The sequence below is a fragment of the Manis javanica genome, chromosome 2 (assembly GCF_040802235.1).
Source record: "Manis javanica isolate MJ-LG chromosome 2, MJ_LKY, whole genome shotgun sequence".
NCBI lineage: Eukaryota > Metazoa > Chordata > Mammalia > Pholidota > Manidae > Manis > Manis javanica.
In genome coordinates this window covers 201,908,187-201,935,131 of record NC_133157.1, presented here as the reverse complement: position 1 = coordinate 201,935,131, position 26,945 = coordinate 201,908,187, and the positions used below count along the sequence as shown (strand labels likewise).

General features: G+C 38.7%; 1 protein-coding gene across 8 annotated transcripts in view; it reads right to left on the bottom strand.

The window, feature by feature from the left end:
• Positions 1-26,342, bottom strand: part of DEPTOR (DEP domain containing MTOR interacting protein) — a 145,171-nt gene extending 118,829 nt beyond the window's left edge. For 2 of the 8 annotated variants that reach the window (XR_012128390.1, XM_073230020.1), the window contains exon 1: positions 25,043-26,330. Coding sequence is in view for 7 of the 8 variants with exons in the window: in XM_073230020.1 (XP_073086121.1) it covers positions 25,043-25,164 (122 nt within the window). In the remaining variant the exon portion in view is untranslated. Of the gene's footprint in view, positions 1-25,042 lie in introns of all 8 variants that reach the window. The other 6 variants (XM_073230018.1, XM_073230019.1, XM_017656987.3 and 3 more) reach the window with 6 other exon arrangements.
• Positions 26,343-26,945: the final 603 nt, after the last annotated feature.

Genomic DNA, 26,945 nt, shown 5'->3' with positions numbered 1-26,945 from the left:
CTTCTTATACACAATGTAAACCCCAAACCACAGACAAGTTCAAGTCCTAAAACTTCATAGTTTCCCTATTTTTTCTAACGTAGGAAAGGGGAGAATGAAATGTCATCACTTGGAAACTAATTGCAATTTCAATTCCCATAAGGGATCAATCAACAAGCATTTATTTATATTCTTTCCTATTCCTAGAACAGCGGAAATGCCATGAGAATTACAAAAATAGAAGAACATTTAGCAATCTATGTAACAAATCTCATTAGAAGTCCAACATTTTTACATATTAAAGCTCATGCAAATGTGAGAATTATAAAGTAATTATTCTGATTATAAGATGATTTTTCTATACCAAGTAGAATTAGACTTTGTTTATACTTTGTAATAGGCAATAATTTTGCATAGATATCTCCAACTCTGTACTTTTAGCAAACAAAAAGAAATGAGTAAATAGATATGTTATTTTTGTCACATAATATTTATATGCATTATTTCTGGTACTAATTTCTGTATCAGTGATGGTTATAAGAAACAGAAACTAATTCTGCCTAATTTAAGCATGAAGTGATTTTACTAAAATGATACAGAGACTTCTACGAATTCAAGGCAAGGCTGAAGAAGGAAGCTTAGAAAACATAGGAACTGTGTACCTCTGAAATATGCTCAAGAATCTCATTAAGGAAGCAGGGACTGCTGGAAGGTTTAAAATTACATTGGCAAGAAATTCCCAGAGACTTTTAAGAACTAGATGATGAAGACTGCAAGATCTTGTAACAGGCTAGCAAGCGTCTCTGAGCTAAATAGTGTCAGACGATACAAATTACAGTTGTTTCTTAACAAATGTGTGATTAAAAGAAAAAAAGGTTTTACAAAGCAAAAGCCATCCCAATTGCCAATGACAGAAGACTTGCCTCTGAAAACAATACTTTCTTAAACTAAAATTGACTAATAACTTAAATATATACAGATTCCTGCACAGACTTGAAGCATTAACCTCTAAAATATGGTATCAAAATAAATGCATGCAAACTTGTAAGTCTACATAATTGTGTAGACAATTTATCCCATTAAAAGAATATATGGAAATGAATGCAAACAACTGGTAATTCCTTCTTCAGGCTCCACTCAGTTCCTAGATTAGGTCTTACAACCAAGACCAAGAATCAACAGAGGTGGGAAGAGACTCCCACAGAAGTGCCTAAAGTGCAAATCTGCTAAAGAATAACAGGTTTCTAGTGTAAATTCTTGTCGAGTGATGGAAAGCCTAAAAACATAAACACAAATAAGCAGCTGCTCAGTGTGTGACAAAATGGAGAAAGCATTTCAATACAGGATGAAGAAAAATCAAAGAATAATATAGTTTTATACTTACAACACTATTTTAAAACCTCTAGTGGCTGACAGAGGATGGGTAAAGAAAAAAAAGAAAGAAATTGGAGAAAATAAAGTCAGCATTTCACACTTGATTAAAACAGCAACATGTAGTCTTGATATGGATTTTATCACAAGGAACATGGGCTTTTGGAAAGACTACACAGAAAACATCCATTAGTCTATCATTGTATGTATGTTATTAATGCCATCTTCTGTGCCACTGTGACAGATATTAGGCATCCAAGATGGGGGAAGCAAATGGAAACAAATTAGAAAACAAATGGTTTTGGATTCTATATGACAAATTATTTAAGTAAAGTCTTTATGCTTTGTCAAAATTATCAGAACATTTCTAAGCTTAGTTTCCTACCATAAAATGTCTTCTAAAATGGAAAAAATCTTAATACCAAAGCTTCTCAAAATAAATTTGTAAGTATGCCAAATATTCATTTCTTATTTGGAAGAATGTTATCAACCTCTAGTAGAGATTCCTTAATGTAACCATGTGCAAACCACACACACATACTTTCTCTCTCTTAGATATCATCAAGGGCTGGCAAACTTTTTCTATAAAGGACCAGATAAGTATTTTTGGCTCTGGCACCATACAGCTCAATTGCAACTACTTAACTCAACTGTTATAGCACAAAAGCAGCCCCAGACAATATGTAAATATAGGGTATGCCAATAAAACTTTATTTACGAAAGCAAGCAGTAAGCCAGATATGGCCCACCAGCCATAGTTTTTGCCTATCACCAACAAACAGGACTGATTTTCGTGTATCATTTTAAAATTCATGTTTTCAGTATCATAAATAAATTCATATAGTCTCATTTCATAATTGAAGAAAAAGTGCTTCTAGAATGTTAACTCTGACACATATTGACCTATTTACCATTATTGGTAACAATAATACCAATTGATAATGAGTGTTCCCTACCTGCTAGGCCTTATTCTAAGAACTCTACATGCAGGTAACCTCGAGCACCCTATTTATTCTTCCTATTTAATAAACAAGAAAACACAACTTTAAATTAGTTTAGTCAACAAGAGTGCTCAGTTAGTTAGAGCCTCTGGACCTACCAAGAGAGACTATTTATTCAAGAAGCTATGCCAAGACTGCATAACTCCCTTTAAAAGCTCCTTATCCTCTCTTCTGAAAAAGCAATTATTTTCTTTCAGGATTCCCGAAAATTCTAGGACTATGCCCAAATATTGCCTAATACCTTAGAAAACCTTATACTTATACTGTCTTAAATCCAAGATTCTCAAACCCTTAGAGTTCTGCATTCTTCTAATGCTAAACCCAATACCTAAACTAAAGGATCTAACTTTACCAAATCTCCAGGTCTAGCATGAAAAATTCAGTTATAATCATAAAATTATTACCTTAACCATTCCTACAGAGGAATAAAGAGGGTCTTGAACAAATTGTCCAAGTGCTTATTCTGCTATTACAATTTATGCTCTTTGAGAACAATGAGTCAAAGGCTTATATTAGAGTCTATGATAAGAATCCATAGTTAACTAGGTAAAGATTTATTCTAGCTCTAAACAGAAATTGATCAATACCTTAAAAGAATTATTAATCTGCTTGCTAGAAAAACAGATGGCACAGTAGGGAGGCAAGGTGGAAACCACCTCCCACACACACACCAAGGAAGAAACTATTGCAAATACAACTACACCTGAAAACAACATGAAGACTTCAGGACAACCACCAACACCTCATGAAGAAGAGAAGACCACACAGAGAATGGTAAAATGGCAGAATCACAATAATCAGGACCCAGCCCTTCACCCCATTCCAGCCCACAGGTGGGAGGAAGAAGAACAGGGAGGGGATAGGCATTAAGGAATTCTGCATGCCTGGCCTTGGAGACCGGCTCTGGGAATACAAGTCCACATTGCACTGGGTTCAGGTGATTAGCAGGGCTCGACATAAGGGAGAGTTGGAGCACTCTGGGAGGCTAAGACTTCAGCATCTTGTGGAGGGCAGGCATGTTCCACTAGTCCCACTGAGACCCAAAACAGAGGTGGCAATTTGAAAGTTTTGCCAGCAGTGGGAGGGGCAACACAGGGACAAGGGTTGGATGGAGCTCTCTCTGCAGGAGAAAGGACAGGTGGACACTTCCCCAGCCCTCCATTGGCCCAGCAGGTCGGGCACTTTCAGGAGCCCCAAATGCTCCATCTTTCTCACTGGCAGCTCAGCCCCAAGGTGCTTCCCTGCACCCCCACCTGCCTGCCCACTTGGCCAAGCAGCATCAGACTTTGCTGCCTTAAAGGCAGAGGGGGAATTTTCCAGCTTTCTCAGCTCTGTCATAACCAAAGTAGGAGCCAGGAGCCAGGAGCCAGGATTGAACACTCCTTTTTACTCATGGACTCACCTCTGCACACCTATGCCAGAGCCATGTGATAGCCCCCACTGCCCCACCCACCCCATTAACCCAGCAGTCCCACCATTGCTACAGGGTAAGCAGAGAACAGCCCTGCCTGCAGACAATCCCAGCAGAAGTGCTGCTGCTCTGCTCACAAAGGGCTGACTGAGGCAAACTGTTGTCTACAACAGACTGAGATAGACCACTGCTAGCAGTCAAACAGAAAGGTAGCCCTGCCTACAGCCCACTAACAGTAACTGGGGCTCAACTTCAAAGGAGAACCAGGCACTGGAGAGTAAAGAGCCTTGAGCTTATGAGTACCACAGGGTGTCTTCTTAAAAAGCCATTACTCTCTAGACCAGGAAGTATAGCAGATCCACCTAATACAAAGAAAGTAACACAGAAACCCTGATAAAATGAGGAGGCAGAGAAATATGTCCCAAACAAAACCACAGGAATAGACACCAGAAAAAGGGCTAAATGAAATGGAGATCGCCAATATTCTTGATAAAGATTTCAAAGTAACAGTCATAAATATATTCACTAATCTGCAGAAAAGTATTGAAGTTCTCAGGGAGGACTTCAACAAACAGAAGAGTTGAAAAAGAGCCACTCAGAAATGAAGAACACAGTAACTGAAATGAAATATACAATGTAGGGAATGAATAATAGATTGCTGCAATTACAGAAGACAGTCGATGAGATGGAAATTAGAGAACAAGAACACAATGAAGCTAAGGAACAGAGAGAAAAAGGATCTCTAGAAACAAAAGAATGCTAAGACAACTGTATGACAACTCCAAATGAAACAATATTCACTTAATAGGGGTATCAAAAGGAAAAGAGAGAGACAAAGGAATAGTCTCTTTAAGGAAATAATTGTTAAAAACTTCACCAATCTGGGGAAGGAAATAGACACTTAGGTCATAGAAGTACAGAGAGTCCCTAACAAAAGGAATCCCAGGAAGATAACACCAAGATATAAAATAATTAAGATGACAAAGATTAAAGATAAGGAGAGGATATTGAAAGCAGTTAGAGAGAGAAAAAAGATTACTTCTAAGGGAAACCCCATCAGGCTATCAGCAGACTTCTCAGCAGGAACTTTACAAGCCAGAAGGGATTGGCATGAAATATTTAATGTTTTGAAACAGAAGGACCTTCAAGCAAGAATCCTCTACCGAGCAAGATTATCATTCAAAGTTGAAGGACAGATTAAATATCTCCCAGATAAACAAAGGCTGAAGGAATTTATAACAACTAAACAGATATTCCAGGGTATTTTAAAGGGACTTCAGTAGATGGAAATGTTCTTAAGCCTAAATAGATTTCAGCAGGGAAAATAAACCCGTAGTAAAGGTAGTAGATCAATTACTTACCAACTCCAAGTATGAAATTAAAACAAAAGTAGTAAAACCAACTATACACAATCAGTCAAGCAATACACAACAAATGCTGATTATGAGATGTAAATCATAAAGTGTAGGGGCTGAAAGAGAAAACAGAAGTAGTTTTAGATTGCATTTGAAAGAAAGCAGTCATCAACTTAATATAGACTGTTACATAGTTACAAAGCTATCCACAGACCTTATGGTAACCACAAACCTATAGCCTATAAAGATACACAAAAATTTTTAAAAAAGCAATCCAATTACAACACTACAGAAAACCATCAAATAACAACAGCAAAGTGTAAGACAGGAAGAAAGAAACAGAGAGGAACTATAAAACAACCAGAAAACAATTAACAAAATGGCAAGAACTACATACCTATCAATAATTACCTTAAATGTAAATGCAATGAATGTAACACTCAAAAGACATAGAGTGGGAGAATAGACAAAGAAACAAGACCCATCTATATGCTGCCTACAACAGACTCACTTCAAACCCAAAGACATACACAGACTGAAAGTGAAGACATGGACAAAGATATTTCATGAAAATAATAGGGAGAAAAAAGCAGGAATAGCAGTACTTATATCAGACAAAATTGATTTCAAAACAAAGAAAGGTCAGAAGAGACAATGAAGGACATTACATAATGATAAAGGAGTCAGTCCAACAAGAGGATATAACCATTATAAATATCTATGCACCCAACATAGGAGCACCTAAATATGTAAAACAAATACTAACAGAATTAAAGGGGGAAACAGATTGCATCACATTCATTTTAGAAGACTTTAACACACCATTCACATCAATAGACAGATCAACCAGGCAGAAAATAAATAAGGAAATAGAGGCACTGAACAATTCATTAGATCAGATGAACTTAACACATATCTACAGAACATTCCATCCAAAAGCAGCAGGATATACATTTTTACATGTACATGTAATATTCTCCAGAATAGATCACATACTAGTCCACAAAAAAAGCTTTAATAAATTCAAAAAGATTGAAATTGTATCAAGCAACTTATCAGACCACAATGCTTTGAAACAAGAAATTAATAACACAAAGAAAATAAAAAAGCCCACAGAGGCTAACCAGCATCCTTCTAAATAATCAATGGATCAATGAAGAAATCAAGAAAAATGGAGACAAATGCAAACAAAAATACAAGAGTCAAAAATTTGTGGGATGCCACAAAAGCAGTACATAGCAATACAGGCTTACCTCAAGAAACAAGAACAATCTCAAATAAACAGTCTAAACTCACAATTAAAGAAACTAGAAAATGAAGAACAAATGAACCCAAAGTTAGTAGAAGGAAAGACATAATAAAGATCAGAGCAGATAAATAAACTAGAGAAGAATAAAACAGAAAAAAGTCAATGAAATCAAGTGCTGGTTCTTTGAGAAAAATAAACAAAATAGATAAACCCCTAGCTAGACTTATCAGCAAGAAAAGAGAGAGAGCACAAATAAACAAAATGAAAACCAAGAAAGGAACAGTCACAACAAATTCCACAGAAATACAAAGAATTATCAGAGATTATTACAAAAAATATATATACCAATAAATTGGACAACCTAGAAGAAATGGAAAAAGTCCTAGAAAAATACAATCTTCCAAGATTGACCCAGGAAGAAACAGAAATCTGAACAGACCAATTACCAGCAATGAAAATGAATAGGTAATCAAAAAAAGTCCTAACGCACAACATTCCAGGACCAGATGACTTCACAGCTGAATTCTACCAAACATTGAAAGAGCTAATATCCATCCTTCTTAAAAGTATTCCAGAAAGTAGAAGAGGGAATACTTCCAAACTCGTTCTATGAAGCCAGCATCACTCTAATGCCAAAATCATACAAAGACACTAAGAAAAAATGAAAATTATAGACCAATATCCCTGATGAACATAGATACAAAAACCCTCATCAAAATATTAGCAAACCAAATTCAAAAATACATCAAAAAGATCATCAATTAGGACCAAGTGGGATTTATTCCAGCAATGCAAGAATGGCATAATTTTAATAAATCAATCAATATCATACACCACATTAACAAAAAGGATAAAAACTACATGATCATCTCAATAGATGCTGAAAAAGCATTTGACAAAATCCAAAAACCATTCATGATAAAAACTCTCAACAAAATACATATAAAGGGTATTACCTCAACATAGCAAAGGCCACATATGACAAACCCACAGCCAACATCATACTCAATAGCAAAAAGCTGAAAACTTTCCTCTAAGATCAGGAACAAGACAAGGATGTCCGCTATCACCATTTTTATTCAATATTGTACTGGAGGTCCTAGCCAAGGCAATCAGACAAGATAAAGAAACAAAAAGCATCCAATTGGTAAGGAATGACATATTATACATAGAAAATACTAAAGACTCCAGCAAAAAGCTACTAAAACTACTAACTGGATTCAGCAAAGTTTCAGGATACAAAATTAATACACAGAAATCTGTTGCATTCCTGTATACTAACAATGAATTAGGAGAAAAAGAAATCAGGAAAATAGCTCCATTTCCAATTGCATCAAAAAGAATAAAATACCTAGGAACAAACCTAAGCCAGGAGGTGAAAGGCCTGTCCTCTGAAAACTCTAAGACACTCATGAGAGAAATAAAGAAGACACAAATAAATAGAAATCTATCCTGTGCTCATGGATAGGAAGAATTAATATTGTCAAAATGGCCATCCTGCTCAAAGCCATTTACAGATTAAATGCAATCTCTATCAAAATTTCAACAGCATTTTTGATGAAGTAGAAAAAAAAAAGTTCTAAAATTCATATGGACTCACAAAATAACCCAAATAGCCAAAGCAAGCCTGAGAAAGAAGAGCCAGCTTATGCTCTGTGACTTCAAGCTCTACTACAAAGCTACAGTAATCAAAACAATTTTGTACTGGCATGAGAATTGACCCAAAAATCAGTGAAACAGAACAGAGAGCCCAGACATAAACTCACACATCTATGGTAAATTAATATATGATAAGCCATGCATATACAATGGGGAAAAAACAGCCTCTTCAACAACTGGTGTTGGCAAAACTGGATAGGTACATGTAAGAGAATGAAACTAGATTATTATCTAACTCCATACACAAAAGTAAACTCAAAATGGATTAAAGACCTGAATGTAAGTCATGAATCCATTAAACCCATAAAAGAAAACATAGGCAAAAATCTCTTGAACAGAAGCATGAGCAATTTTTTCCTGGACACATCTCCTCAGGCAAGGGAAACAATGTCAAAATGAACAAATGAGACTATATCAAACTAAGAAGCTTCTGAACAACAAAGGACACCATCCGCAGGACAAAGAGGTAACCCACACTATGGCAGAATACTATTCCTAAAAGACTCATCTGATAAAGGGTTAACATACAAAATATATAAAGAACCCATATGCCTCAACACCCTAAAAATAAATAAATAACCTGATTTTTTAAAAAATGGGCAGAGGTCATGAACAGACATTTCTCCAAAGGCTCCACATCACTAATCATCAGGAAAATACAAATCAAAACCACAATGATGTATCACCTCACACCAGTCAGAATGGCCACTATCCAAAAGACAAGAAATAACAAGTGTTGGTGAGGATGTGGAGAAAAGGAAATGCTCCTACACTGTTGGTTGGCAATATAAATTGATGCAACCACAGTGGAAGCAGTATGGAGGTTCCTCAAAAAACTAAAAATAGAAATACTGTATGACCCAGCAATTCCACTTCTAGGAATTTACCTGAAGGAAAAAAAATTTCTAATTTGAAAAGATATATGCAACCCTATGTTTATAATTGCAATATTTACAATAGTGAAGTTATGGAAGTAACCTGTGTCCAGCAATAGATGAATGGATAAAGATGTGGTACATATACATAAAGGAATATTATTGAGCCATAAATAAAAAAGAAATCCTGCATTTCCAACAACATGGATGGATTGAGAGGGTATTATGCTAAGTGAAATAAGCCAGGCAGAGAAAGACAAAAACCATGTGATTCCAACTTATATGTGGAATATAAAAACAAAACAAAACAAAACAAAATGAATAAAAGAGCAGTAGACTCAGACACCTAGAAGTGACTAGTGGTTACCATGAGAAGGGTTTGGGGTGGGTAGGTGAGGAGGGTCTGGGGAATAAAGGGCACAAAAATTCTCAATTATAATATAGGTTGGTCACAGGGATGGTAGTACAGCAGGGAGAAGATAGCTAATGATTCTGTAACATCTTCCTATGTTGACAAGTAGTGACCACATAGTGGGAGTGAGGATTTAATAATATGAGTAACTGTTGAACCACTGTGTTGAATACATGAAACCAGTATAAGATTATATTTCAAGGATACTTCAGTAAAAATTTTAAAAAAGCTCTCAGTCCTCAATGTATCAAATAATATTTGGAATATTTTTTCATGTTTCTTACATGAGATTCTACTGACTAATCTATTCCTTATGTGTAAAACATAAATCTGGGGATATGCATTCTCTTAGAGTTTCATGTCACAGAAAAACAGTAATAAATAAGTTTCCTTCTAAAGCCTAAAATATGATGAGCTGGACTCACATTCCTGGCCTTCCTTTTTTAGGTAAGAATCAGTCCATAGATGAGTATTTACCACTATCTTAGTGTAAAACACCCAGAGTTAATCTGACACATTTCATATATTATATATATATTTATCAGTATGCTCCCTGGTAATTAGGCATATGGAGCTGTGTAAATAGTTATTCACACAACTGACCCAAGTTTTGTAGCTTTTAAGTATTTCTTAATGTTAAATGTATTAATATTGCTATTTATCATTTACATATATGTAGTTGCTACAATTATTATGTATGAAAATTTAAGTTTTGGTCCACACAAAGACATGCACAATATTCAGAGACAAGTCAAACTTCAAAGGTCTAGGCTTCAGGTCCATAATAGTGAGGGCAATCTCTGTCTTTGCCATCCTAGCTCCAAAGGTTTAGGGCTAAACCCACCTGTGTCCTCAAACTATAAACTCTACTAGCAAGGCTTTTGAGAGGACATTGTGGAGCTACAAAGCCCAGCTTTTCTGTTTGGCTCGTCTTGTGACCCTGTGCAACTTTCTTGATTTCTCTAAGCCTTTGTGTCTCCATCTCTAAAATGGGACTAATGATAACTATTTGAGGATTAAATGATGCAGTTCATGTAAAATGCTTATCATACTACTTGGTACACCGTAAGTGTTCAATAAATACTGGTTATTATTATGTTATTATTGCTGTTATTATTGATTAAGAAGGCAAAAAGAAAATCAGACCACCACCAAAAAACCAATGACTATCACAATAAATAGCATAGTAATAAGACTTAAAATCTACTGCCAGGGATGATTTATCTATCTTAACAGAAGGAAAACAGATGGAAGCTCGGTGTTTAAGGAGAGTCAGAGATTAAGAGATGTAACCTAACTTAACCTTTGAGCTAAACACACTAATTTATAAAATAAGGTCAAGTTTAAAGTTCTCATTTTAAAACTTCAGATTAAGTCAAAATGAAGCAAGGAAATAAAGCATGCCTCTTCCTGGATTTCTAGGTAGGGAAGCTCTGGACATAAGAACAGAGTGCTATTCTCACCTCAAAGAGTATACAGACCCGCCAGTTCTGGAGAGACACACAGGATATGTGGATGTGACCTCAGTGGCCCCGGATGATCTGCCAGGCAGTGAGCTGGCTGGGACTCGGAGCCTGCCCTTCCCCAGGAGGGGCTGCACCCAAACCCAGCTTCCCCTGAGATCGGCAGCCTCCTTTCCCTAGCAGAAGGGGCTGTGCCGTCAAACACGCCCCGAGGTCTCCAGATACTGGGCACCTGGTGTTTCCCAGCTCAGTCTCTTGGGTGCTTGAGTTCACTATAGGTTTCCCCAAGAGATAAGGCCATTCTCAAGCTTGCATTACAGGAAAGTCGAGGGGCATGGAGACAGGAGGGGGAAACAAAGTACATGTCAGGGAGCTTCATGACCATGCCCAACTCTTTGTAGGATACGAGAGGGTGGTGGACCATGTGTCCCTTCTTGCTGACCACTGCATATGTGGGTCCTAGGAAGAGTGTTCTCTAATCCACACATAATACATGATACTCATCTTCACTCCTCTCATACACAAGGGGGACAAAAATGGAAAGCATTGTAGAGGCCTTGATGGAAGTTTATACAAGGTACAGGAAAGTTCAAAGCAGGAAGCACACCCATTCTTTTAAGTCACTAGAAAGAGAAGTTCAGCAAAGAGGGCTGGGTGTTCCTGGTAGAAACTGTCATCTTTTGTTTACACCTTCCATTCCTAAAGTCTGAAGGGGCAGAGGAGACAGTCATGCAATGACCTTGACCTTCCTCCAGGAGAATTATCAAACTTGGACACAGGGGCTCTTGCAGAAGAAAACATCTTCCCTATGAGAAACATACTACACATTCACAGTCCTGCCATGAAACATTTCAGGTCACAGAGATAAGATACGATTCTTGGGGCCTCATGGCCTATCGCTGTAAAATGTCTAATTCTAGTAATATGAGGTTTCAAGCAACTGAATTTCTCAAACTTAACCTTTGAACAAGTCTCTGAATAGACTACAGTATAGTTTTAAATTAAGGGTTTTCTTTGTTACATATTGTTTTAAAATCTATTATAAAGGCCCATTTCCCAGGACTCACCAAACAATGTAATTAAATGACTTGCTATACGCTATTAAGAATAGCATGGTTCACTACCAAGTAAAGCGAATTGTCATTGTTTATTATAGGTGGTGTTCTTCTAAGGACTGCCAGGCTAGATTTCATAATGAAATTTCCTTTCACATACACCATCAATAAAGATTGCAATGACTTCCTCAAATGCATATAGGTAGCCCCCTGCTTTTTAAAAGTTTGCCTTATGCTACTTCAGTTTTACAAAAAACCTATATAACTACCAGTTTTCACTAACAGAAAGAAATCTGAAGAGGGTTTTTGTATCTATGACAAAGACAAAAAGTGAAATTAGTACCCAGCATTTGTTTTGCAGTGAGTCATCATACAGCCAGCGCACACCAGGACCACACTCAGCATCTCAGCACCAAGCTGCCAGAGCTTTGAACCATGTCTGTGAGCATCTGTGCTTTATCTTGATTTGTTCTGTGCATCTGTTGGCAAGACAAGTCCTAAGGTATCAGAAAAGCCTAATTATTTTTAGGGGGATTTTTTTTCTTTGCTTTATACCACTTTGACTTAGAAAGCTTTCATAGAAATACTTGACTCTCAGATAGCAGGGGAAAACTGCACTCAATTTCCTAAGTATGACCACTGTGTTCATGGTGGCCTTCCCCCTACTGCCCACACATTTAGATGCTCCTTAAGACCAGATGAGTCCTGGGTACTAGAAAATTCCTCTGACAGAAGCTAGAGGATCAACAGAGGAGTATGGGTAAGGTAGAAGAACTACAGGTCAAGGAAGATGTTCTGAATCTCATGAATCTAGGGGAAGACCTTCAAGAGATCACTCCCATTCCCCCAGTGCCCTCAGGAGGTCTGGCTGCAGCCAGGAAATCTTAGAATGTAGATGCAATAGTGACAACATGAAAGAACAAAAATGTCCAGATATTCCCCAAATTTTCAAACTCCTCCCTGAATAAACATTCTTCCAGAACCGCTGACAAATAGCCAAACCAACCTCCTCTCCTTTTGTGTGTTCCCCTTTAGTAAATGGAATTATCTAGCAAGAAAATAACCACCCCAAATGGAGTTAACAAAAAAGATGACTGAAGAGATTCCCTCTGGTTAATTAAGCAGATAAATGATCAGATCATTCTGTCCCATGATAGAAAAAATGGCTCAACAAATCCTCGTGCATCGTAATAGTTGTTTGTAAAGAATTCCTGGCCCTAACCATTACACCTTCACTTGAAAGGTGTAATTATAAATTATAATAAAGTCCTGAGTAATCAGACTCTGACCTTTGTGGCTTAAAGTCCTTATTCGTGTGAAGTGAATAAATGAAGAACATGAAGACAAATGGGTTGGCTCCAAGCCTGGTTTCTTAGATTTCACGGATGCTTCTCAATTAACGGGAGCTTCACTCTTTTGTAATCAACACAAGCATAAGAAAACGCATACCACAGTTCCTTACCAGTACTTGGTACAAAAGGTCTGCTGCATTTGTACAAATTCTACCCCTTCTGAAGAATAAAAGGTTAAACTCATGCAATATGACCCAAGAATAAAAACACTTTCACTTGCCTTATTCCTATGAGTTATCTTTACAGTACAATGCAGTACAAAATCAAGGCCAAAGGTGCTTCTGTTACATGGAAAGGAACCTGCCTTCTTCATGAACAGTCAAAGGTGGCATCCACTTCCAATTTATAGAAGTGGGGAGAAAAACTGACAAAATATACTGAAACACATGACCTGAAAGACCTTTCTTAGTGGAGTTATGCAAATAAAGAGCATTTTACAATTTTCCCAGAAAGTCTGCATCTTATTTATTCCTAAAGCAGCTTTGCTTAAACCGGGAGAGAACTTTCATACAGCTTTGGCTGGAACTCTCTGGGTAGAGGTGTTCCTTGGAAAGACATCAAAAGCCAAGTGATACAAAAATCATGCTTTGTGATCTGAACCTGAGCCACTAGCCACAGTCTTACACTGAGAGTTCTGTATCACTTCTATTACTGAGCAAATCCTGAACACCAGAGGTGCAGCTTCCAAATCAGACGGTAGGGAGGGATGGGACAAGGGGTGGAAGCCAATGGATGCTAAACAGGTGATCATCAGGTTGAGGTGGGGGTCGGTGGGGTGTGTTTTACAGAGGAAATTGTGTTGAAAACAGTAGCGTCTGAGATGTATGCCAATGTCCCCTAACCCTTCCCAAGCTTTATCTTTCTTGTGGCTTTGCTGTGGGCACTTCCTGCTCTATATAAGCTCTCCTCTCCCAACTTTATTTCTCATGACGTTTTACCCTAATCACAGCATACCCTGCTCCAAAAATCTTCACTGGTTTCTCATCATTGAGCCCAAATTACCTTCTGTGGAGGACATTGTGCTTATCTCCCCAACACTCAACAAACCTTTCTCCGCATACAGCATGATCTCACCCCATCATTAACAGGGGTCCTGACTGACCTACAGCAGGGTAATACCTCTCTCCTTGCCACAGTATTGTAGATAGGTAAGCCTGAAACACCCAGTGAAGGCCTTTGCTCTGCTGTAATGTACTGTGAGCCTTTAAGTTAACAAAAGCTCAAGACTTTTTGTTGGTGGTTGATGGCAGCCAACTCTCTCTCTTCAGTCTTGATCGGCTGGGGGCAGGTGGCTATCCCATGACCACAAAGAAGCCTTCATGAAGACAAAGCTGATGCACAAAGAAGGGCAGAATTGAGAGAATTTAAGAGAAATATCACTGGAGCCCAGACCAAACCTCATATGAAGTCTCCCTATTGCTGAAATGTAATGTTACATAAGCCTAGACATCCCCTTTATTGTTTAAGCCACTCTATATAATGCCCTTTTCATAAAGTGCCCTTTATGTATGGTGTCTTTATATTACTTAAGTGTATGCCTCTCCCCCTTTCTACCCTGCTTAGACTGTGACTTGAAGGCAAGGAGAACAGGCCTCCTTACTTCTTGATATTTTATAGAGTTACTTTCAGAGTAGTATGCATCTAATAGAAACTCCGATAGGCCTGCATTCAAAACCAAGTTCCTATACTTAGTAGCTATGACTTACGGCAATTGTTCATGTCTTAGTTTTTTCCATTTTTAATGGGGAATCTTAGAAATATTACCAGGATTCAATGAAGTAATCTACATGTAAATGCACAGAATAGGATCTGACACTTCACTATTATTATTTTTATTTATTATCCTAATATTTTATTATTATTTAGGAATAAATGACTGAATTGTCCAACTATCCCTCTCTTTACAACCACATATGAAAATATACACCCTGATCACTCTCCTAGACAAGGACTAAGATCATCTCTAGCTTTCTCATCCCACATTTCTCTGTGAGTTATGAGAAGACCTTTTAACTATCAAACTACTGCCAAAACTTTGTTAGCGAAGAGTTTTGCATTCAGGGCGACCCATAACCTGAAGGCCAATTTCTGGCCTGGTTTCCCAAGGTGTAGGCTGTAGGCTATTTATCACTGTTCAGATTCACACCTGCCCACCTAGGTTCCTGGCCTGTGCCCTTCTTCTGTCATTGATCCCCTTGCCCTGCAGGAGTTGCCAATGTATTTATCGTCCCTTATAAGTGCCCTTCTTTGCCATTAATGCCTCATAGCAACTTCAACACTCCCCCATCCTTAGATTTTCAATCATTTCATTTTAGGATCTCAATTTTTTTTTATTTATTGGTATACTGAATTACAACATATGAATTTACTGTATTATATTTATTGTGTATCCATATTTTAAAATTATATTTATTGTATATCCATATTTTAAAATACATTTGTTATACAAGGAATCCACGAGACACGAAATTCTTTAATACATGTTTACTCCCTTCCCTCCACCCCACACTCACACTCTTGTGGCTCGTACTTCTGTATCCACCCTGTCATTAAACGAATTTTGCCTCAGGAGAAAATACAAAGAAACAAAGGACTTTTGCCTTGAACAATCCCAGAAATCCCATAGGAATATATTCTTTTTATTTTGTATATAGTTTATCTTACAGTTTAGAAATCTTGCACCATGAAAATGAACATAATGTACCTAATCCACAGAAAACCAAGAAGTCTGGGAAATGAATGTCCTCCTCTTGTCCCCCGCCTCTAACCCAGTGTTTGGCATCTAGATGGGGTTCAAGGCATTGAGAGGGATCCTGCAGGGAACAGAGCAGGATAACAGAGCCCTTAATGCCGCTGCTGAGCCATCTTTTGGCTTCAAAACATAAAATCTAACCTTTCCTTCAGCTTTGTAATACTTTTGCACTAAATTCTGAAAAGGAAAGGGAGGTAAGGGCTCCATATATGACAATTCTAACAATACAGTGTCATAACTCGAAGGATATAGTATTATTTCAGAAGAAACATAATTACACATGCACACGGTTCATTTAGTTATTCTATTTGGAAGAGTCACCTCTGTCACCTAGATGAAGAAAAGGTGATTCTGTGTTCTCTTTCCAATAAAACACATAACACTTAAAATAGATGCCACAGTGACTTTAAGAAGACAAGTGGTAAAATACATAACCATTTTCTCTCCAGCTCTTAAGTTTTATTCTTACTGATAAATACAATGCCTGTCTTTAATATAATGTGGTCTCAGGTCATAAATTCTACTTTGTGCAAACATTTGTTAAAACAAGATAGAATATATTTTGAGTTCCTCAAAAGTAAGAAGTCCCTTTCATTTCACTTTGTACCTCTCATAGCAAATGGTATAATGGCTGACAGATAACAGGCACTCAATAAGTACAAGCAGAGCAAGTGAAGAAATGGTAGCAACCACTGAAAATAGGTTTGTTTAAAGAAATTCTTGTAAAATGAGCTGAGTTACAGTCATCTATAATAAATCTAAGTGTTTAATCTCAGTTTTGACTCCCTGCATCATAGTTTTGCATGTGCAAAAAATAAAAGGTTTATGCTTTCACCTGAGTATTTCTAATATGTTACACTACTCTTTTTCTCAAAACAACCTATACTTTTTTTCCTAAGTTCCTTTCCCCCCTTTCTATACTACACAGTAAAACTATATAAGCAAGCAAAAAAAAATCCTGAAGTGGTAAAAGAGGATTGTGCTTGAACTGTGGAGTGAACCATGAGAGAGGGTGTGTGTTTTGAGGGGAGATGTCTGGTTTATTTGTGTTGTCCATCCACTCCCCAAGCCATAACCTCATGGGTTCAAGAGCAGGTGTATGACCTAAGCAGTCCAATCAGAGTGAACTTTGGGAATTGTGTTTGGAATCGGGAGTGGAAATGTTCCATCTCTTTCCCCTGAACATTTTTATGAACAGAGTAAGGCCAGAAATTCCTTTTCTACCACTGGCGTAAGGCTTAAGCCAATCAAAGAAGGAGCTGACCCATGAAGAGCTCCAGGAGAGAACCAACAGAAACTCAGAGAATGAATTTAACACCGAAGTATAGCATCTCATGTGCTTCTAGCTATCAGGGTCAAAAATTATTTAAGTTGATTTTCTATTTCTTGTAACCAAAAGCAATCAAAGATTACTGAAGAAGGATTTGGGTTTCACAGATGTATGCCTTAGTCAATACTTATCAAATGGTACATTTCATCATACATAAATTTTATCATATAAAAAAACATGAACAGTAGGGAATACTAGTTAGTAAATTACATGTTGAAGGTTTTAGGGGACATGTATATTGCCTGCAGCTTATTTCAAAAGGCCTAAAAAATATTAAGATGTATTGATGGTGGGATAGATAGTTGTGATACAGAAAACAGAAAATGTTAATCGTGGAATCTAAGTGGTAGATACAAGAGTATTCACTATAAAATTCTTTAAACTTTTCTGTATGTTTGAAATTTTTCATAATAAAATGTTGGAGGATAAAGCTCTAGTTCATTCTTGTTCCTTATATTCAGATGTCCTTAAATACTTTGGGTTCTTCTAAGTCTGACAGCAGGATAAGTGCTTTTTATCATGACAGCCAAGGTCTTCATCCTTGGCTTATATCCACTATTAGATTTGACTATTAGATTCAACAACGCAGTTATTAACAAAATAAATTCTAACAAATGTGAAGGAAAATGAATCATGGTTATGCATTAGATCATACTGCCTTAAAACCTCATCTGAAAACAGCTTTTTGCTGTCAACTGTTAAGAAGACAATAGCACAGTAAATAGAAGCTTTGGTAAAGTCCTGATTTATCTACCTTATTACAGCTTAACCAAACATAGTATTAGGGGCACTTTACACCTCAGTGTAAAACACAGTTGTATATCACTAAGGGCATAAACCTTGTTTTTTTCAGTGAATATATTCTGTAAAAGCCAGTTTCATTTAGGGAAAAGTTAAGTAAAAGGCAAGTAGAACTTAAAAAATATGCAGTGAGAAGATCCAAGAGACATTCTCCTGTCTTCCTGGGGAAGAGGAAAGGAATTGGGAAGCCAAATAGCACTTCTACAACCAAGAAATTCACAATTTATTGCATTCAATATATGTGCCTGAAAATAGTGTGCAAATCTTATTAAGAGAACTGCATTTTAAATAGCAAACTAATTCAGGATCCTCAATATAAATACATGCTAAATTATTCCTGAACATGGAAAAAATAATCCTTCCTTGACAGATTTGCTTTCTAAATTGGCACCTCTGTGTATTGGTTGTTCTTGGACCAGCACATAATTATATATCTGTATACTAACTCCTTCCCAATCCTCTTTGCTTTTTCTGTCAAGACACCACTCATAGTGTACTCACCCAACATTTCATAACTTGTTAGAGAAAGGCCAAGCTTCACACATAATAAAATGCAGTGACTAAGTTAACCCTAAAGAAAACAGGGTAGTATGAAATGAGACTCTCTCTTAGTGAGAGAACGTTCTTCAGTATGTTCATTTGTTTCTCACGCATGAAGTCAAGATCAGGGTAGCTACCGTGCAGTCTGTGCTAGGACTGGCCCTTCTGAATCCTGCCTGCTCTGCCCACTAAGCACAAGGCTCAGTTCACTGCAGTTGTAATAGTTCTACTGCCCAAAGAAGAGCCTCACAGAGCTGGATGATCTAATTAAGGCCACGGCCTAAGAGGGTACTGGGCCACGGCCTGCCCCAATAAAAGGAATCTCTGGGGATACATCAGAATCAGAAATCTATAGGGGCAAGTTTTACAGGGAGGCAGTTTTATCAGGATTAAAACAAAGAAACAGCACCAGCAATAACAGAACTGCAAGTAGCAAATGAGGGGTATGAGTGGAAAGAACTGGCCTTTCTCTGATGGCACTAGCTGCTAACTCCGTCCTCTGCAGCTGCCGTGGGCTTCCTGGAGCTGGAGGCCCTGGCCTGGGTCCTCGCCTGCCACACCCTTGCAACAGCTGTTATCTGAAAACTGGGGATATAACAGGATATCGTGTCCCACACTCTGGGTGTTTTTCTCTCTTTTCATCTCACCTCTCCTACCCAACTTTAAAAATATTTTAAAAGCTCCAGGAAACTGACTCTGTGTAGACCTGAGTTGGTCAGTGCTCGCTCTGAACCAAGATGGAACCACGTCAGCTGGATGGAAACCGGATGCAAACAGCTGCTGTCACCCCTGCTGGCACTGCCACAGGGAACAGCTGCTTGCAAGCACGCTGTCTGACCCCTAAGCCCCCAGCCCCACTCCACGGTTGTCCCTCTAGTATGTAATGATCCATAAAAACACTCCCTCACACCTTCCAGGTTGGGGTAAGGCTGACAAATATTGGAACAAGACCTGACCTGAAACCCATCTCTCCCAGGTAGATAATGAGAGGGAAATAGAAAAGTGTGATATTTACTATGTAGAAAAAAGGTTGATCGCTGTTTCCTCTGTTTTTTCCTAATCACCAAACTCAAAGAAACCAACCATGGAAGAGCCACCACCTAATAAGAGAAGTGGCTTCCTGATATGAATAAATACTAGAAATAACAGAAGAGAATGATCTTCCTTCATCTCACATTCATGTCTTTTGAGGTGTCATTAAGTTATTTTCAGGGTTATTGATTACAAAGATGATAGAAGCCAGAATTTTTATCTTTTAATCTGCATTGACTGCATTAACATTTGCAAAGCAAAATCAGGAAAGCTACTCAATATTTATTGAATGTGTTTGTATTGAAAAGGCCATGGCAAATCTGTAAGAATCTGGAAAGGCAGTCTGTTACAGCAAAAAGGCAAATACATCAAAAAATTTGAAAGAACTGCAATTTCCTACAATTTAACTAAAACTCATTGCCTAGTAAATTGCTTTTAGGGAACCAGCTTTAGTGATTGGTTGAGATTGTTGTAATTAGCATATTTAGTCTAGATAGATGAGCATAACTGAAATGCTTGAAACATTTTCTTTCTTAATTAAGCATTCCCTATTACATTCTTAATTCTCTTCCCCACCCCACCTCCGTCCTCACAGCTGGCAAAATAGTGAACTGCAATTCATCTTCCCATTGGAATGATTACAAATTCAGAATGAGTGGAGTTCAAATTACAGTTTCAAAACCACATGGCAAGGAGACGTGGTTTAATAGTAGAGTGACCATTCCATCTTGTCAAAACATAAACATTTCTAGAAATAAATGAGGTTTTTCCCAACAAAATGGAAAACCATTTGTCTACTTATTTGCTTGCAAAAGTTGTCACACCAACATGGATAGTCTTATCTGTGTGATTTTGTTTTACTTTTGTCTTATCACATTTTTTAACCCTCTAAATTACTAGTTGAGAGTACCATTAAATTGCAGTCTAGCATCCTAGTTAAGAGCAGGGACTCTCAGCTCTAGCACTTTTGGATGAATAACCTATGGCCAGTTAGTATAAATGTTCTGTTCCTCAGTTTTCTCATCTGTAAAATGAGGGTAATAAGCATATCTTCCATACAGAGTGGCTATAAAGATTAAAGAAATACATATCATCAAAGCACTTAGAAGAATCCTTGGCAGGTAATAAAAGCCACATAAATGTTACTGTTATTATTACCTTGCCTATTTTGACCACAAAGAGAATAAGAGAATAGTGCAATTGTTGAGCCTCTTTACTTAAATACTCTATTACAAACCACTTTCTTGTTAAGCATCTCTGAGATTAGCCTGTAGAAGAAACCTGAGGTGGATTTTGGATATCCTAATTAGAATGTCATAGATAACTACATGGGTAAATTTAAAGATAAAAGATTTATGTGTAAAATACATAAAAATAACTAATGATTTGATGATTCATAGCATAGAATCCCACTAATATGGTTAATTATCTTCAAATTAGAAACATTCTGAGATGTTATTGCCTATTTATGATACCATTTCTCTGCTTAATATCAAGAATACTACAAAAATATATATGTAAAATATATTTAAATGTTATATCTTAATAATTCTTTTTAAAGTTACAATATTTTGTCTTTCTTCACTCTAATGTGTCATCCCAATGTATTTTCATTAGTTTTATTGATATAACTCATGTATCAAACAATTCATCCATTTAATATGTATAATTCCATTATAAGTATATCCACAGAGTTATGAAATCATCACCACAAACAGGTCTAGAGCATATTCATCATGACAAAAAGAAATTCTATACCCACTGGCAATCGCCTTCATTTTTCCTTCCCAGTGCCACTGGCAACTACTTTCTATCTCTGCAGGTTTGCTGTTTCTGGACATTTTATACTAATTGAGTCATACAATATGTGTCCTTTGTGTCTGTCTTCTTTCATGTAGCATAATGTTTTCAAGGTTCATCCATGTTCCAACACATATCAGTATTTTATTCCTTTTTATTGTCAAATAATAGTCTGTTGTATGGATACATATTGTTTATCCATTTGTAAGGTGATTGACATTTGAGTTGTTTCTGGTTTGTGCTATTATGAATAATGCTGTTGTGAACATTTGTGCATGAATTTTAATGTGGACATACATTTTCATTTCTCTTGAATATATGCCTAGTAATAAAACTGCTGGGTCATATGGCAACTCTATCTTTAACCTTTCAGGAAATGCTAAACTATGTTCCAAAATGGCTGCATCATTTTACCTTTCCAACATCAGTGTATAAAGGTTCCCATTTCCCCACATCCTTGCCAACACTTGTTATTATCTTTCTTTTTACTTATAGCCATCTTGGGGGTGTGATGCAGTATCCAAATGCATTTTTAAGATGCAAAATCATGGAAAACCATTGGGCAAGGAAGTAAAATCCTTTACGACAAGGGAAAAGCATGAAGAGATTAGAAAAGTATCCTGTAGTCAGACTGGAAAAGGCAGCAGAAGATGTTTTTAAGTCTCTTACTCAATTTCATGTCCTTATGCAACCAAGTACCCTTACCAAAGTGTCAGGATGGTGCAGCCCGCCCTCAGTTTCACATCTGGAACATATAATAATAATGACAACAACTAATCTTGGTTTATTGACTTATTTTGCAAAGTTTCTTCCATGTTATACCCCATTTCATACAATACCACAAATCTTATGTGGGAGGGTATTATTATTCCCATTCTGTGCACTAAGACCCAGAGTGTGGCTAACTGACTGACTCAAGGGAACATAGTTTAAAAAAATAGATAGACAGATAGACACATATACATAAACAATATTAACCAAATAAAATTCACAAAACTGGGCCTAGAAGCCATAATCTTTTTTTTCCAAACCCAAGCCTCAGATTCCTCTTTACTCATCACTTTCATTTGCCTTATCTTTTTGACCCAGAAAGTAATACCAAAGCAAGACATGGTAGAGAGGAATTGTACATGTCTGTGAAACAATTAGAGGCAGGACCCTGCACATCACAAAGTCCCTACAATCAGACCATGAGTGTACAGCTAGGGATCTAAAAACATGCTGTGACAGTGACAGCAAGGATAGCTGCATTCCTACTCCTTTATGAGAGGTTCCTCCTTTCATCAAGAATCCAGGGCATATAGCCACTTAGATCCCTAAATTCTGCCAGTACTTACAATTGTATACTTTGACTATATACACTAGTCATTCAACTATTTATTGAACAATTACTGTGTTTGGCACAGTGTTAAGATGGTTGGGATTTCTAAAAAGCATTAATTACAATTTTCCAAAGTAAAATTGAACAGCTAACTAACATTTTCTAAGCCTTTTACATACTGCATTTCATTTACTCCCCAGAAAATTCCAGCAAGAAACTGAGGCACAAAGAAGTGAATTGACCCAAGGTCACAGAACTAATAAATGGTGGAGGCAGAATAAGAACCCAGGCAGCCTGGTTATGTACCCTGTGTTCTCAACCACCACCCAGTCATTCCTGCCAGATCTTGTTCAGCTGGAAGTCACATGTGCTGATACATGGAGACCAATAATACTAATTAATTCCAGCAACCATTTATTGACTGCTCATTAATACATGAAGCCCAGGGGCAAGTTCTCACAACTCCCTGAAGTACTTGTTTTCTTTGCCTTTTTATGTATGAGGAAACAGAGGCGCAGAGAAGTGAATTAACTTGTCCAAAGTCACAGACTATAATATAAGAGTTAAGCTAATGTTGACATGGTGCTTACTGTATACCAGGCACTCTTCTAAGCACTAATTCATGTAATCTTCATAATCCACTATGAGCGAGGTTCCATTATTACCGTCATTCTTAGCTAAGTAACTTGTCCAAGGTCCCACACTAGTAAGTGGCTAAAAGTCCTCTGAAAACAACTTAATGCTGGCTTTTGGCTACAAAATGACTGAAAGGAAATTCAAAACCAGGTCTGTTTGTCATGATTGAGAGAGAGAGCCCTCTATCTTCTTTCTTACCAACAAGCTAAGTATGGCCCTCAAACTGGCTGTAGTGCAGAGGGGTGCCAGGGAAGAGGGACAGGTGCTCTCCTGAGTGCGGAAAAAAAAGCAGCATTTACATTGCATTTTTAAGGAGAAAGTGCTGCTACCCAAAGGACGGCATCACGCAGGAAATTAAAAATACCCAGCTGAAGACTTTGAAAAAGACAATATAGTAAAGAGGAGCAAATAAATTAAATAATTAAAAAGAAATATCTTCGGATTGAATCAAAAAAAGCTTTTTCTTTCAATTAGATAATACTTTTGATGAAGGAAAACAAATTTGCCTTTTGTAACGTTAAACAGAACAAATTCTGACTTCCAAATTACTTCCTCAATCTAAGTGCTGCAAGCAGAGTTTTGCAAGAGATTCTCCCTCCTGCAGGTCCTGAAACACAGCATTTAGAAACCAAAACGTGTCTGGAGATTCTGGCCAAGAACTCTAACAGGCGATATTCGTCTGACGGGGCCAAGAGCCGGCATGCCAAGTTGTGGCTCAAACGCAGTAGAACCAAGGTTTCCCCCCCCCCCCCCCCCCCCCCCGAGCAAACTGATTTATGACCACAAGAAGAGCAGCTGTGGAACCGGTCAGACCATAAGTACAATTTTCAAACAATCCAAGAAGAATCCAAGAAAAGAACTAGGATGGGATGGATATGGTAAGGGGGATAATCAGGACCACTGCCTGTCCTGGGTGCGGTGAGACCTGTCAAGTCCTAACCCTGGGGCCAATGGACCCTGCGGCCCAAAATTTGCGCGCCTGGGGAGCTGGCCCGGCAGCTTGGAAGAGGGACAAGGTGCCTCCACGCCCCCTTGCGGACCCAAATGATTGGTGGGGATGTGTCAATTTAGTGATAGGTAGTGTTTCCGAAATGTTCAGCCCCACAACAACCCTACAAGAGAGTCGCGGCGATCAGCCCCCCTTTAACAGATGAAAACGTTGAGGCTCGGGGGAGAGAAGCAGGTCGCACCAGCCAAAAGGAAAACCTTCAGGGGAGGTGATCGTTGGGCTGGTCCCTTTCATCTAGGCGTGGAGGCTGGGGCTGGCCGGCTGGGGGGCCCACACCGGTCCCCCTGGCGCAGTCCGGGCGCACTTGGAACCGGCTGTCAGGCGGGAGGCCTGGGGCGCCCACGTGCCTGGGAGGACGAAGAGCGCGGAGCGCAGGGCTGCGGCGGCGGGGCTGGATAGCCGCGTGCGCCGTCCACTCGCGTGGCTCCCCGCAGCCGACCCGCGCCAGTCCTGAGTCCGCAAGGCGCAGGGGCGCAGCAGCCAAGCACGGGGACAACACGGCGGGTCCACGCGCCCTCAGCGGTCCAGGAACCCCGCGCGCGTCGCAAGCCACGGGCGCCGGCGCGCGTGCGCGCGGACTGCTGCGGACACGGGCTAGCAGTGCCACCGCGAGCCCACCGGCACTGCCGCACGCCTTACCGTAGCTGCTCCCCAGTGACCAGGACCTCAGCCATGCGCTCCAGCTCCCTTTGCTGCGCCCCGCCACTCCCGCTGGTGCCGCTGTCACTGCCCCCGCTGCCGGCGCTGCCGCCCTCCTCCATGGTCTGGGCTGCGCCGATACCACTGTCTTCGCTGTCCGCCGCGGTTTGGGTGTTAAATCAGGCTGCCCTCATGGAGGCCTTCCACGCCATATTTGTTAAGGGCAGGCCCGTTGCTCCGACGGGATTGGTTGGAGAGGGAATCCCTGTGGGTAGGCTGAGGCGCTGGGCGAGTCCGCCCCCAGGAACTCGGGCTTGGGCTGGGGCTGCGGCCCCGCGTGTCGGGGGCGGGGCCGAGGGAGGAAAATATAAACATCTGGGCGGGGCGCCGGCTTCGCGGAGTGTGTGCTGGTGGCTATTGAATTAGGCCGATGCGTTTAACTTGACCCACAAAGCTCCTGCGATGGGACCCTGGGGACAGGCTGGCAGGTTACTAGACAAGTGTGAAAGTATTTTTATTTTACTGTCTATGCCTCCAATTGCCAGAGAGTAAAAATAATAACAAAATAGCTAAATAGGGAACAACGAAGGATATAGGAGTCTCTGCAGGAGTTGGAGAAATTAAGCATGCCTCTCGCCTCAATCCCCTTCGCCAAGGACAGTTTACTTACCTTACGGTGTCATCGATGAAAAGGCCTGACTTGGGAGTCAGAATAGACCTGCGACCCCGCTGCATGTCTAGGATTTCCAACCTAGATGTGTTTAATCCTCAGTTTCTTCTTTTACAAAATAAAAATAATTGTGGCTCCCACTTGTCGACAGCTGCTGCATTAAAGATGCCTTGGGTACCTGTTACCTTCTTTAATGACAGCAACAAATCAGAAAATGGGTTATTGTCCTCGTTTTACATCAGGAAGCAGGCTCAGAGAGATGGGGTAACTTGTCCAAGGCAAGCAGATCTTAAGTGCAAGAAGGAAGAATCAAACCCGGGACATTCTGAAAGTTATGTTCTTAGAAGACTGCTTGTCAAAAAGGGGATGTAATGGTATTGTCAACATTATAGGGAACATGCAAGGAAATTTGACTAATGCCAAATAAATGTCCTGTTTTTCTGTCTCCTGAAGTATCAGAGCCAGGTCTGCAAGAAAGCAGAGTAATGCTGCTGGTACCAATCACTGTTGTAGTAAAGAGGTATCTATGGATGGATGTTTTATGCAGCTTGTTAGAATTTTTACATATTTACAAGTCTCTGAACCCTTAGGACAAGTAAATGTGAAACTTAAAAATACTATCATGAAAAACAATCTTCAAGTGCCAATATGTAGTAGAAGTTAATACAATAAAAATAAAAATGAGAAGGGTGGCTGTTAAAAACTAACTTCTTTGTATACTTTATACCAATTCTCCTGTTAAAGAGTACTGATAACCACTATCCTAGAGGCTTACTGTATTATTGTTCTGTTCTGTTGTTATTTTGTTTCTAAGCAAGATCACTGTAGCATTTTCCAACATTCTAGAAGAGCACTACTTAAATTAACTTCAAATTTGCAACAATTCATTGAACATTCATTTTGTGCTTTACATGGTACCACTTTGTTTACATTAATTTACTCTCACAAATTTACACATTTACTCTGACAGATGGGTATTATTGTCAATTTACAAATAGAAAGCTTAAACATGAAAAGTGAAGCAATTTGCCTAAATTTCACACCCAGAAAGTGAGTTAGGCAGCCCTCCAACCTTAGTTCTACAGACACCCAAGGCCATGCATTGCCATACTCTGGAAAGAAAACAAATGTCAAACTCTCTTGGGAATTCAACAATAGATATCAGGCAACTCTTTCACTAAAAGACATTACCTAAATTTCTTAATTTTTTAAGTAGACCCTGGCAAAACTGTA